This window comes from Neopsephotus bourkii, unplaced genomic scaffold (assembly GCF_033783945.1).
Source record: "Neopsephotus bourkii isolate Nb327-2 ecotype Australia unplaced genomic scaffold, CSIRO-AGI_Nbou_v1 NB_942, whole genome shotgun sequence".
Classification (NCBI taxonomy): Eukaryota; Metazoa; Chordata; class Aves; order Psittaciformes; family Psittacidae; genus Neopsephotus; species Neopsephotus bourkii.
Window position 1 is genome coordinate 222,732 of NW_026901436.1, and position 15,001 is coordinate 237,732.

Here is a 15,001-nt window from a genome sequence, read left to right on the forward strand (position 1 = left end):
TTGAAAGAATAAACCTTTGATATGGCCTTACTAAACATTAAAGAGCTGAGAAAATCCAACAGGTACTGAACCCAGTTAGGAACATGCAGTCAGTATCAGAGGGTGATCTCTGAAGTAATGTTAAAGCTGCAAAGGAAATACCCACTGAGGTGATTTTAATACCAGGTAAGTGCTTGAAACACTGATGCCTTCTATTATGAAAGAGTTTTTAACATACACAAAAATACAACTCTAATGGAGTTTCAAGATGTGTTAATTTCAAGCTTTTATTTAAACTCTTACATGTACAAGTTTTGTCTAAGTTTTCCTTTGCCACTTCCAATACTTTATACAGAAAACCCAGGTGTGTTTGCTGAGGATATAAAAGCATCTTTTCTCTATGAAAAAATATTTGTTTCTAAAGAAATTTCTTTGCTAGTTTTGGAAAGAAATATTGGCTTCTCTAATGAGCCAAGACACTTGGAATGCAGCGCAACTGTAAGCACGCATTAACAAACGTACCTTCCTAACATCTGAGCTTTTAGGTTCTGTGGTCCAGGTGATGATTCGAGACACTGCTAACCTAGTTTCACTTGAGTTTACAAAATCTCCCGGATCCATCTGTTGTGCCAGAGTCTCTATGTATTTAAGGATTGCAACTTTGACCTGCAAAGAGAGAGAGAGTCAGGTGGACAATGAAAACGGTGGGCTGCCAAGAACAAGTGTGCTCACAGAGCAGTGTTCATCCCCTAAAATAAAGGTTATTTGCCCCCCCCCATGTAAAATAAACATGTTTTCAGCACTGATATAAAACTCTACACGTAAATCAATTGACAAATGGATATAACATTTCAAGAAGGGAATTATTCTACAGGAATTCAAATATTAATAAAACCTGAGATTTCACTGGTAGCAACTAAAAGATACACAGATCATTGCATATGCAGAAGCTTATATTTAACAAGAAGAAAAGCAAAGTACTCAGAATATTTAAGAATCATCAAGACTCTAAAGAACCATTCAGAATTGTTAAGAACATTTTACAAGTACTAAAATGAAAAATGAACATCATCTGATGCACAAATAATCAGTTCCTGTTAGTTCCTACTATGCAGTTAACGCTCAGAATTCTTTTCTCAAGCACCAGAGCTGAGCAGTCACCATCCTTGGGGATAAGCCACATGAATCTTCCCATTAAACACTAAAAAAGTATGGAATAGAATTTCTATAGAAGACTTAGGAGGGGTCACATGCACACTTTTCCCCTGATGATATTTGGAAGACAGTCATGAATTTACCAGGACGACAGAAAATCTGCCTCACTCCCTCTTTTATCTGAGCATCATTCTCCTACTCCACTCACTCTGTTTTGCTGCAGCCTCTCACTAGCTTCTCCAAAACTGCACCACTGCAAAGCTCTGGGCAAAGGGCAATACCTGTATCTCCCTTAAATACTCATCTCCTCAGCTCCTGCTGCCCCTGAGGTCTGTCACACAATCCACCAACAGAAGTAGTTAATGTCTCTTTAGGCCACCTATTTGAATGAGCTGCTTTTATTTCCACTAGTAATTACAGGGAACCAGAAATACCTACCAGGATAGAGACACCTATGTCCATCATAACCAGAGAGTTCTGGGTGTGTTTTCATTGTTCATGGCTTGTACAACTGTTCTGAGCAAAGCTATTTAGTAATTTCCCTTGGTCATGAGAACTTGCAAGCTATTGAAAACTCAAGATACACTGACATACACATTAGTAAGGACAGCTGATACACGTAGATCAATAATGAATGCTTCAGTTTCACAGCAGCTATTGAAGCTTGACTCCTCCAAAGTTACACAACAACCAGCAACTGAAGGCTTTCATCTTATGCAGATCAGCATCAGGAAATGCAGGAAAACCCACACTATTTGTCAGATCTTACCAAACCAAAAAACCCCAGAACACCAGCCATCTCCACAGCAAAAGCCCTTAGGACACACGCTTTTCCAGATACAAAGTCATAGTTACAATTTCTAGATTACCAAGTAAAATGACAGCGCTGTTTCACTGCTCATGATTTACATTTATATATCACACCTGAAAAAAATTACTGTTAAGAACTGTAACCCTTAGAACACACAGAGGCATTTCTCCCAGAGAACAAACTCAGGAGCACTCTGAGGGCAGTATTATTCAGTGTTTAAACTACTCCCACAGAGTAAATCTCTTCTGGATGCTCTTCTGGAGAGATGGAAGTTCTGGAGAGACAGAAGAGCACTGAATGGAGGATGAATGGAGAGTTCATATTCATAAACCTTTTCATAGTGACACAGATTCCAAACAGTTGTCAAACTTTGGGTAAGAGTGGGTTTCACTGATTGCTTTTGAAAGAAAAACTTGTGGAAGGAGTATCTTCCTAACTTCAAATACAGCGAGACAGGATCATTACGGATACAAAACCCACCCTAAGTAAACTCCAGAATAGCCACAAATCTACTTACAATGTATTGTAGTCACTCTTTCCAGTAAGTATATACAAAGTTGACATTTAGAAATAAAAGATGTAACTAAGGACTAGTTACATCTTTTAGATGTAGTTAGAGGGATCTAAGTCCTCTTCAACAGTCTATTTCAGCTCTTTGGGAGAGCAGATTTCTGACTGCAGTGAAAGCAGCTCCAGGGATTCTTCCACTGAGTATCTGATCAACTGTGGCAAAAGCCTTTGTTAACAAATCAGCATTCTCAAAGGACAGAAAAGGTTCAGAAGCCGCTAATGAACTTGATTCACAATGCTTGAATCAATCCCTCACCAAGTGTGAACCGTTTGATATTCAACGTGAGAAACATGAAAGTGATGGTTTGAAGGGTATTTCAGGACAACCCCCATCCTTTGGGAAGCACATGTTCTGCACCTGCAAAAATAAGCTGAATAGATTATATCCCATCCAGAAAATTTGACTCCTGTGCCCTATTACATTTGACCAAAACAGATACATGCATCTGGCACCTGTAACGATGCTTCAGCAGTTCTCCACACTTACACGTAACAGTATAGGAAAAGGAAGAGGGATAGAGCACAATACACTGTGCTGCATCCATCATGGATTAGGTTAGTAGAGTTGTATCTTTCCTATGTTTGGTCCTAGCTATCCAAATCCACCTCTGCAGCCACCCTAGTAACTTGACTTCTACTGTCCAGAACTTAGCTGTGTTTGTAAGAATGACCATGGCAGTCTAAAGAACCATGGTTTTTTACTACTACCATGTAAAAAACAAAGGGAAAAGTCATTTGTGGAATGGAATCCTTCTATGGAGCCGATTTCTTATCTATCATCCTTTCTTGTATCTGACCTTTAAGGATGGCAAAAATCCTTTCTCTGTTTTTTCCTGTCACAGTATCTAGCCCAAAGGCACACTCTGCAACAAAATAAGCCTTTATCAGAGCAAGAACAAAAGCTGAAGACTCCAAGCAATGGAGCAGCCCTAGGATTATCAATTAATCTGTCAGCAACCTGGGTGCACTGAGGATGGCTTTTAGACAAAATATCAAAGGACGCTGATATTAAATAGATACCTCTGCAACTGATATTCAGTAACTTCACTGTCTGGATCCTGAAGCTGTAGTTATCTCATAGAGATGGGAGCATGGGACAGATACCACTTTCTTCTGATAAAAGATTACCTTCGCTTACACAGTTACACAATTTACTGTCCCCAAAATTCATTTTAAGTACTGGAAATCACTTACCCATTTTCTTCCCATTAAGTATTTCAGATTTCTTAAAGCCCTTCTAGGTCACATAGTAAATATGACTGAACTTAGCCCCAACTCATCCTAGCAGGAGTCCGTATCTCATTTTAAATCTATACTCTCAGACTCTGAAACCTGATTGACAGGTATTTACCAGTTGTACCACTACGTGGAAGAAAGAACACCTCCACCATCAAATTCACCTTCATCAGGAGGAAAACCAAGTGAAACAAAACCAAACCAAATCTGTTCCAAGGATTTATTTAAACAGCAAACTGATTTTTACTACCTCATTTGCTGTCTTCAGTAAATGACAGCAGTCCCTTTTTAACACACGAACAGTGGTCAACGTATCAACTGTCCTCAAAAGCTTAAAAATTAAGTTTTACTGTATTGTAGATAAAAAAAGGCATATTCATGTGACTTTAAGTTCAACGTAACTTGGGAAAAGTCATATTCTTGTGCAGTATCAAACTGTGTAAAAACATTTCGTGCAGGATAGAGCAGAAAATGCCAGTTATCATATGCTTGTTATTTCCCCATTTACAACACTTGTAAATCTTCTTAGGATTTGATGCATTTACCCTAAAATTGACTCTCTTTGGCACTGTAAATGTACTACAGAATACGTTTTTCATTTGCAGTGATGCTGGCAGGTCTCCAGGCTAGAGATTCTTATGTAAAAATGTGTGTAATTATAAAACCACACACCGCTTTCAGGAAAGGAAGTGCACCACAAAGGCAGCTGATTTTTAATATAGGAACTCCAGTTCATATTAATATCTAAATAATTTCAATTCATTCAAGACCTATCAGGCTGAACATATGAAAAACAAACAAAAAAAATGAGCTAGGAAAAACAGGATTGGGAAATCACAAACATAAAATTAGAAGAGACTTGATAGAGTGAGTTTGCATAACCAGCTCGATGTTAGGCGGCCACGCTTTTGTTGCCCATTTTTACTGTTCTGTGGGTTTATTAGCTCTCCCTTGCAGCCAACGTTTTCATACCAGTGTCATATTTAAGGCTGAACAACTGCATGCTTCGAGTTTCTCGCACAGGTTAGTAGCAGCAGATGAATGCATTCGAATAAAATTATTGGGAACACTGTAAGAGCTTGACATAGGGTTAAGAATAAAGACAATAATTCAGACAAAAACCTTGGAGCTCCAAAAAGAGCGAAGCTGGTCCTGCAGTGCTGGCTTGACTGTCTGAAAGTTTACAAAAACAAAATCCACTAATTGAAAACCTTTCTTTTTTAACAACACAAAAATCACAGTCCAAATTCAAAGATTAAGGCAAGCAAATGTCTATCAGTGAAGAGTTTTTTGCCTGCAATGCAAGCCTGAAAATGCTTACCTTCAGGCTAGGTGTTTGGGTCTGGTCAACAGTAAATCTCATCAAAATACTGAATTGGAGGTCATTTGGAAAAGATTCCCTGTAAAGCAAACAAATCAAATCAAGCTTTAGTACTTCTGAAAGAAAAACACATTCTGCCAGTTTTGTGGGTATTTTTTATTGTATCTGACTTCCAGAAACATTCACCTGGCATGTGAAGGACAAAATGCAAGAAATCCCTGCTTCAAACCAAACACAGTTAAATATATAATGCAAATAATAAGGGATGACATAACAATAATATGGTAGTATTCTGATTCTGTGTCATCCTCAAATTAACATGCAGTAGCACTGCTAAACGTGCTCACTTCTCTGAACTATCCTCATCCACCTCGGCTGCCTCCATGCTCCCACGTAGCACATGCTGCATATGACCCTCATGGGCTCTGCTGCAGCAGATCCCATTCCCTCTCTCGCACAACATGCTCCACACCTTTCCCCGAACTCCACAGGAGACCTATCACGTGAACAGGTATAGCAGAGGCCCAAACAGCTTACTGTCCCCTACTTCGGAGAACAAAAGATGAGAAGGAGGTCCCAGAGCCCTTCCAATTCTAAAACCTAGCTTTCATTTGGAAATAAAACTGGCTATGCAGCATAGATGGTCCCGAAAAATCACTTAAGATCCTTTTGTAATCAGGCTACTTACAATGTTTGGAGAGAAGGGAGGGAATCATAGAATGGTTTGGGTTGGAAGGGACCTTAAGATCATCTGGTTCCAACCCCTTGCCATAGGCAGGGACGCCTTCCACTAGAGCAGGTTGCTCCAAGCCCCTGTGTCCAACCTGGCCGTGAACACTGCCAGGAATGGGGCAGCCACAACTTCTTTGGGCACCCTGTGCCAGCGCCTCAGCACCCTCACAGTAAAAAGCTTCTTCCTTATATCCAAACTGAACTTCCCCTGTTTATGTTAGAAGCCCTTGTCCTATCACTACAGTCCTTGAAGACAGAAAGGAAATCCATTATTACTGTAATTCCTTCAAAGCCTGCTGACATGGAGAGCCGAATATTGCACAACACTTTTGTATCAAAAAGAAGGCCAAACACAAGCATTACATCACTGAGGACAAGGCAAGACAACAAACATATGGGGCTCAGCTGCACAATATGGAATCAGGTAAGCAGTATCACATTAATTGTTCAGCAGTAAGGATTCAAACCCTTTCAGCTAAAGAGTCATTTAGGAAACCAAACTGCTTAACCAGTGACATTTACTGGAGTTTCATCATCTTGCATTAGCTCTGCATTTCTCCAAGAATCTCACAGCACACACACACACAACCCCCCCCAAAAACCAAAACACCCCAGAACTTGAAAGTAGTGTGAGAGTGCATTTGGTTTAGGGGTTGTTTTAATTCTTTATTTAAGAACACATTACCTTGTGACATCGAGTGCCTTCTGAACTTTTGCTTGCACAGAGCCAAGCAAATCAGCACCCATCTTTTTCAGCAGCTGTGTCAGCAGCACGAACAACCAGTCCTGCAGATCTTCTTTATGGACCTGGATGAAGTCCACCAGCGTCTCCAAAAACATACTGAACACCTAAAAGGCAGAAGAAGATGCAAAGAGGGTAGGATGGGGCGAAAGAGGAGATGACACTGACGTATGCTGAACTTACAGACAAAGAAGAAAGCAGTAAGGGAATCAGAGGCAGAGAAAGGCAGTGTTTTGCAGCCAAGCAGGAAAAGGAAGAAAATAAAAGGGAAAGGAAAAGAAATCTGTCTTGCTTTCCCATTGGATTTTGAGACGAGAGTACATTGGAAATGTTAGCCCACTTCTGTAGAAGTTTGCCCATTAGGTATTCCATGCAGTTTCGTCAAGAAAAGAAATGCTTACTGTGATGGCTGGCGCAACCTCAATGTTTGTTCAGTAAAACTTCAGTTTTTACCCTTCCGAGCTTTATCATTAAGTTGATTTGACATTCCTGGAAGACCACAAAACCACTTGCTCTCCACAACCAAAAAAGCAGCTATAATTCTTTAGCAAAATAATCATTGTATATATCTGGCTTACTAAATACTGCAAAGTCAGGACAGCTAGCCAGTTCCTTTATGTAAAATATTTGTGGAACAGAACAAGATTCTCCTGCTACTCCAGGTATCCAAGCACAAAACTGCTCACCAGAGTAGGGAAAAAAAGCCAGGATGCATTTCAGACTAGCAGGTGTTTAAAACACAGAAGTGTTCTTGTCTTTCCAAGAAGATTTTATCCACTGTGTTCTTTTCAACAAATAATATTCTATATAATAAATACAAATAATGGTGGAAAGTCTATATTCAGTAAGAAAACCCCTGTTGTACTTCTAATAACCTCAGCACTCAGACCAGGAAGAAGGGCCTTTTGGAGGGGCAGGATAAAGGAGGGCAGGACAAATCGGTCACTGTTGAAACAGCATTTCTAGTATCTCACTCATGACTTTTTCAAGGCCTGTGGTAATGCACATGCTGTATCTTTGTGTGGCCTGTGCGTTTCCTGTTTCTCTGACAAGAAAAATGGATGCCTGGGCTGAAAACCACAACTGATACTCACGCCAGCTCCAGCACATGGCTCTGTATAAAAGCAGAAGTATTGCTAAGAGGGTAGGAGAGATTTTGTCCTCCTGAGTGTTTATGATACGGGAACACGGTTGGAAAAGGCTGCTGCAGAGGGCGGGCTGAACCCCTCCACCTTCTGCCACTGACCTGCCTTGGCCTAAGCCCAAACTCTGCTGCTGCCTGTGAATGGATGATCCCCAGCTGTGATCAGACCTCATACAGCTGCAGAAACCAGCTTCCTTCCACAGCACTGATCAGGTACAGAGGAGCAGGTGCATGCTGCTGCATGCCTTCATCAATCACTGGGGAATTACATCTCTTCTCATGTTGGCAATCAAACCAGGGGGAGCAAATTCACACCATGAGGTGGAAAAATCCACCCAGGTATCTTTAACAGAAGTGCCTCAAAATGTGCATTAGAAATAAAAAATATAACTCAGATTCTTTTTGCCAAGAAAGGCTGGACTGCATGATCCCGGAGGTGCCTTCCAGCCTGGTATCCTATGATTTTATGATTCTTTCGGGATCTCATACAGACCAGGGAGAATCTTTCAATAGCCATCTTAAATACTGAACAGCTCTGTTAGAAATAAACCAATACAAAACCTACTCAACATAAAGCCCATCAGGATGAGCTACTTTAAGTAACTTCCCTTTGGGGACAAGCTACGTTGAAAGCTGTTAAAAACAACAACAAAATACAGCTAAGTCTTCTGCTACCTTCTAGGTTTGTATCTGTATTTGCACTATGAGGTTTAAAAATTACCCTGCCAGTAGTGGGAAGAAGTTTTTATGCTCAGGACTGGAAATGTCTTCTGTGTTCATCTGAAAACTGAAACAATATCCCACGTTGTAGATGCACAAGTAGTGGGCACAGTTATAAAACCCAGGCAAAACCAAACCAAAAAGTACTTTGTGTATTGTGACATGACAGTCTTTGGATTTCACAGCCCTAAAATAAGGGGAAAAATACTGGACTTTGGCAGACAACAACAAAAATTCTGGTGCTGTAAATTACACTTGGGGTCTTAACAATTGTATTTAAACCCTTCAAAGTAAACTGTACAGCTGAGCAGAAGTTGAAACTCTACTGGTTTCTCTGAGTTTGCATACACTGACACACATGTCTGTCCATTAACGTGCAAACTGGACAAACTGGTTACAGCGTCTTGGTGAAGAGGTTTACACTTAAACATGTAAGTGGTTTAAACTGAAATCATTACGAAGTGAATTACGCATCACTGCGGCAAAAGCACTCTGAAGATCCCATGCCGAGGTTTTAGCTGTTAAAAAGACACGTAACTGAAGATTCAATTTTGTTTTCAAGCTTGGTTTGATTTTAGGTTCACCACAGTGAGTGTCTGGGGAAAACTCCATTAAGTTGAGCCATTATGTTGCATTTTAAGAAACATACGAATCCTACCGGTCTGCTTTAGGACAAAGTATGAAGAATTCAAGGCAGCTGTAAGAGCATCTCAGGTAAAGGATGAATTTGGAATGGGAAATGGAACTCAAGCACCACGTTGAACGATGTATATGTATGTCTGCAGTTTCTGTTTTCATGATGTGACTTAAAATTCGGAAATCAAATATCTGAAGTTGAAGTTTTTAATAATTTGATAGTGGAAAATAATAAACAGATATGAAAAGAATTATACATGATCTGCCCTTAAAGTGAATTATTTCAGATGTGCCAACCACCACAATACAAAGCAGGAATGCATAACCAAACAATGTCAGTTCATTAGTAGAGAAAGCACATCTCGAAACTGAACCACACAGTTTACATAATTGTATAGAGCATTTTATGATTGCAAAAGGCTTGACACTGCATGAACTCTTTGGGGAAGAAAAATAGAGAAAAAGGGTTAATTGCACATTCATGCAAGTAAGGTTAGGTTTCCAACAAGTATTGAACCAACTTACTCTCTAAAGAGAGTTCCAACACAGGGGACAGCATGCAAAACGAAACGAAACAGAACAAAACAAAAAACAACAAAAAAGGGAAAAAGATAAAAACACACAAATTAGTGGCCATCGATACAAAGTTCCTGTATGGAATATAAACCAAAATAAAACAAAAAATGTATTTCAAAACTCTCATGATAAACTTAATTTTATTGGGACACCAATATGCACTTGGCATGTTCCTCAAATCATTCTCCCATTTTCTCCTCCACATATTACTTTCTTTTTCTAAGCAATTCCCTACATCCAGCTATCATGTAAAAGTAAACCTCTAAAAAAAACAAACCAAAAACCAAACAATAAAAGTGATGACAGGAGAATTCCTACAGACTCTTGAAAAGTCTAAAATGAGATTTGTGTAGCCATGTGTGCATGATACAAAAAAATCACAGCTCGTGAACTCTTAATACTCAAAGGATTCCCCCTTATAATAGACTGGTAACTTCCCATCATTTTGCAACACCAAAAGGCAGGCAAGGCATCAGTGACCAGAACAGTTGCAACACGTGTGCTGCAACACAGGCCACATTTGCGAAATCATAGCAACATTATTCTATGTGAGGATGCCCAGTAAACAAAACAATCAAGCAGAATAATTCAATGTAATATTCCTAAAGGCTTAATGAAAAGATAAAATGCTCTTCTGACACATACACCTGAATTTTGGAACATTTTCATTACCCTTCCCTGGCTCCCCCACTACAAACAGATGTCCAGGGTAATTCTGATCCATGCAGAGCTGCAATACTAATTAACACAAGGACAAACAAAATGAAACCAAGCTGTAGTCACAATTCTGTCATGGCTTCATTTAAAACCCAGTAACGTTTCAACACTTTATTTTCTGTCCTCTCCTCTGACTTAACCACTGTTTTTATGGAACGCTTTCTGCAGTGTAACGGTTTGGCTTCAGTCTCTTCTGCATTTCTGCAGTGTACCAGCAACTTTGATATCACACTGCTGCGTACAATACAAGTGTCTTCCAAACTACATGATGCTGCAGATAGCAGCTCAGTCACCTCTTTACCAGGAAAAACAAGGAGGACAGACGAACATTAAGTGGACCGGCCCAGACATCTCATCAGTCTGAATTTAATTTCACATGGCAGCAATAAGGAAGACTTAAAATATGTAAAATGTATTACCCAATCAAACTCCTTTTTTAGAACTCTGCTGGGAAAAACCAATACTTCTGAAGTAACTGCTCTGAATTCTTCTGGGTTATCATTTTATCAGTTCTTAAATATGGACACCAAGTGGGACATGTTATACTCAACATGAAAGGGTTTTTTTCCAAACAAGCCTATAATTCAAACAAAATATGAAGATACATGTTCTTAACTTTATCCAGCTCCCTACTTGCTGCAGTCCTTTTGCTATGAGAAATGACTGCATGTATGAAGCTGTACCAGTAACCCACCTCCCACAAAAACTGTGTAAGTATTACCAAGTGAAGTAACACTGTTAAAAAGATTTTAATGGTCTTAGAGAACAGAAGGCTTATTCTCCTTGGGTCTTTACCTAAGTAAAAGTGAATAAAACATTGCAATTTCTTTTATATCAAAGTATACTCTCTACCTTACTTCTTGAATACTATCAGTGATGTAAAAATTACACAGCAGTCTCAACTGCCAGGCCTATCTATGACATTTGAGGAAGACACCACAAGTTATGATAATACAAAATACCCTGGAAAATAAATAAGTACATATTTGGTATAATTCGTTACTCATCATGTATGACTCAGTCAGACCACTTTCTTTATGATTCACATTACTGCACCAGAGCCTTTTGTTTTCAATTGAGAGAAAAACATTATTGATGTTGAAGCATCCTCTGTAAACAACATGACTCCTTAAAAATACTTACAAATTTTAACAGAAACTATTGACCTACTTCAACGTATTTTAGATGAAACTAACCTTTATCTTACTTGAATTATCCTGCAAACAAGGTGGAAAATGATCATGGTCAAAACTGCAAATTAAATGGATTGAAATCTGATGCTAATTGCTTACAGAAAACAGCCTGTCCAGTTCTGACATGTGTAAATACCACTGGCATATTTTACCACAACTGGCTTTCTATTATAGTGTTCAAACCTTTACTGAAAGTAGGAGGAACCTAAACATACCTTACTGTGAGGATCAGCAAACATCCTTGTGAAGATTTCACACAGTCTTTTCAACTCAACACGACTGTCAAAGTGACAACAATACGTTAGTCAATTCCCCTGCTAGTACTGCCGAGCACTAACGCACAGCAATCAGTGCGATCAACTGTAAATATTGAATCAAGTCATCTAGTAAACAAAGTAAAGCATTTTAAGACATAATAAAAACGACTAAAATGAGACTTTCACCCTAGAAATGGCTCTTTAAATTAGTTGGTGTATATAACATCTCTGTATTTTAACACAGCAGATCATGAAAAAGGTACACTTAGTAGCTAGTGATAAAGAGTTTCTTCTGAATAAATACCCTATTAATAAGAAGAATATTAATAACAAGAACAACAAAAATAATAAAGGCCTTCCATTAATACTAGATGCAAGCACTTCAGGCACCTTTTTGATTGCAAGGATTGTATTGATTTTAAATTCCATTACTTAAACTGAGCTTTCTAAACAGGTCCTATATACCGGTGGCCAGAAGTGACTCCTTCCCCCATCTTACTCTGAGATGCACACCTAGCTTTCCCTCTCCCCAGCATTCTGAATTCTTTGGAACATGAGCCTCCTTTCCTACTTCCCTTGCCACCCTTTGACTGTAAATGAATTGTTTTTCGATTGGAATTTCTTCTTACCTTAAAGTTCTCTGGTTCTTTAACAAGTTTTGCAGGCCTAGAAGGCCTTCTTTTCTCTCTGACCAGTTGGAGCTGGCACAGCGATTTAGGACTTCAGCCACATCTTCTGTTTGTCTCATGTATGTTGGTATGCTTCCATTCCTAGAGCTATAGGACCTTTCTGAACAGGCACTTGATGCATCACTGTTGGCATCATCATCTGAGTACATCCCGTACGTCTCGTATCTTCTTCGCACAGGCTTCTTCTATAGTACAGAAACATCTCACATTAGCACTGATTTTCAAAGAGAGAGTATACAGACAAGTAAAGAATAGACACCAACAGTTCAATTTATCAGTGTAACCCCTACTCCCTGCACTGACAAATGTCTCCAACTGTTCAGCAGGTTTAACCAAGTTAATAAACCTATTTTAAAGGAGTATGGTTTGTAAGGTATCCCAAATATAAAAGCAAAGCAAATGCCAAGAAGACATTTGATGGAACATTCAACTTAAGGTTTACTTGTAAAAACCCATACCATTGCACAATAGGGTGACATAAAGACTGTATTGAAAGTTAGTTACTTCTCTTAATTGCTTTATATATGTTACAGGATGTAAGACTGAGGTCTAAACCCACATACTCTGTCATTTTAACTTACTTTGTATCATGTTAATAGCAAAATATTAAACTATTGAAGAAAGAAAACAGTTTCTATACCTTAGTCCGTATGTCTCCTAAGAGCTGTTAGCAGTAAATTATTGAAAAGAAACAGAAATTGAGAACAGGAAGGTAAGGCACAGCAGCATTGACTATTAAACTACCTGCTACTGAACAACACATTGTCTTACTGTAAATTTTGTTCTTGGCTCTCTGCATCTGATTAGAATACCATGAATTGCCAACCAGTTTGCTAAGCTTCCATTTCCAGGGAAGTATTATGTATCATCTGCTGGTTGGTCACACAGACTTCTCTGTCAACACCTTTGTGTCTCATGCAGTAGCATTTAAGCATGAAGATTTCACACATGCACTCAACTGCTATCTGAGACAGTAATTTAAACTTTGTTTTTCCATCAACTCCTCCACCTCTGTCTTTAAGTTCATTTAAATATCGAAATCTGGTCACTGCAACAATTGCCAAAAAAACTCCCAAACCCTAATGCAAAACCCCAGATCCCCTAAAAACAAACCCAAGCCAACAAAACAGAACACAACACAACATGCCAAAGGCCAGAGGGAAAAAACCAACACAACTGAAGAAATGCTAGTTATCCTGAAAAGAAGACCACATACCTCTGCAAAACAACCCTGCCATTCAAATATTGGAGTTGAAGCTAGCAGTGAAAATCTGATTTCATTATACACACACACAAGCAGCAGTGTGATTGGTTTCCCTTTGATGAGTTTCCCTTTAAATACCACTCCCATTTGTACAGGGTTCTCATTTTTAACTGTGGAATAACTCGGAGGGTATTGCAATGCAGACTTGTCAATACACCATCTAACAAGCAAGCTTACTGCCAAGAGAACAAGCATACAGATGTGTAGGAGAACAAAGGAAGGGAAAAATCCCAAAGACATGAGCATTTCTGAACAGGGTCACCAGAAGTAAAAGAATTTGTAAAGGAATAAAATCGGAAGTGTCAAGGACTGTGCTGAAATAAAAGGTATAAAACCATGTGGAGATCACCACATTGCTGCATTACTTGTATCTTATATTCAAAAGGAGATCTTAGCCAGGAGACTGATGCCACTGGCTTGAGCAGTGTTACAACTGGCCAAGTGGTTTTTATACCACAAAAATGGTAATATAATCCAGAATGTTTTTATATTACATCTGTCAGGACTGTACCTTCTACCTTTTAGAAATACTGTTCTGAGGAGGGCGCTTCAGTCTATGGTAACATAAGAAGGGTGTTCATAACCAGATTTCCATCTAGATAGGGTCCTTTATACAGGACAAGCTGCACACTGAGAGCATGGCAGGGAAGCAGGCAGGCAAATGCTGCAGTAATAAATTGTTGCTGGTCTTGATCCTTCTTGATCCTCTAAAGATTCTTTAGCTAGAATCCTTTAGAGTCTAGCTAAAACATACAAACCAATTTTCCTCTAACATTTCTAGCAGCATCAGGCTATTCTGGATCCAGGTCAGACAAACCAGTTTCTATGAACAAACTTAAGTTACTTCAGCAAACAGGACACATTCCAGCTACAAGAGCAGTTACTGGAAGTATGAGTTTCTTCTGCATTTATATTCTTATTACATATTTTGCCCAGCTAAATCTGAATAAGCTATGAAGCTGTTAAAAGTACTGAAGATACTCTGCATGTAGCACCAGTGTGGATAAATTTATTACACAGGCTGGTTTTCAAATTAGAAACAGAAACTTTTCATGTTCCACAGACCAATGTTTTTCTGTTGCTCCCTATTCCCAACTCCAGGCTGACTGACACTTAACTAATGAGCATTCCCCATCAATGCTGAAAGCTTGTTGCAAGTTTACAGTATCAGAAAAGGGAAAACCCACTCAATCTCACTATGACTTCTCAGAAAAGATTTCACAGATATCTTGGTTCTCTATGCCAGTGAAGACATACCA

General features: G+C 39.1%; 1 protein-coding gene across 50 annotated transcripts in view; it reads right to left on the bottom strand.

Moving 5' to 3' along the window:
• Positions 1–15,001, bottom strand: part of CLASP2 (cytoplasmic linker associated protein 2) — a 124,281-nt gene that overhangs the window by 16,568 nt on the left and 92,712 nt on the right. For 22 of the 50 annotated variants that reach the window (XM_061358473.1, XM_061358449.1, XM_061358447.1 and 19 more), the window contains 7 exons: positions 13,119–13,142; positions 12,419–12,663; positions 11,748–11,811; positions 6,490–6,653; positions 5,073–5,151; positions 4,874–4,924; positions 502–645 (listed from right to left, as the gene is read on the bottom strand). In XM_061358473.1, the coding sequence (XP_061214457.1) occupies positions 502–645; positions 4,874–4,924; positions 5,073–5,151; positions 6,490–6,653; positions 11,748–11,811; positions 12,419–12,663; positions 13,119–13,142 (771 nt within the window). The remainder of the gene's footprint in view (positions 1–501; positions 646–4,873; positions 4,925–5,072; positions 5,152–6,489; positions 6,654–11,747; positions 11,812–12,418; positions 12,664–13,118; positions 13,143–15,001) is intronic. The other 28 variants (XM_061358485.1, XM_061358462.1, XM_061358451.1 and 25 more) reach the window with 3 other exon arrangements.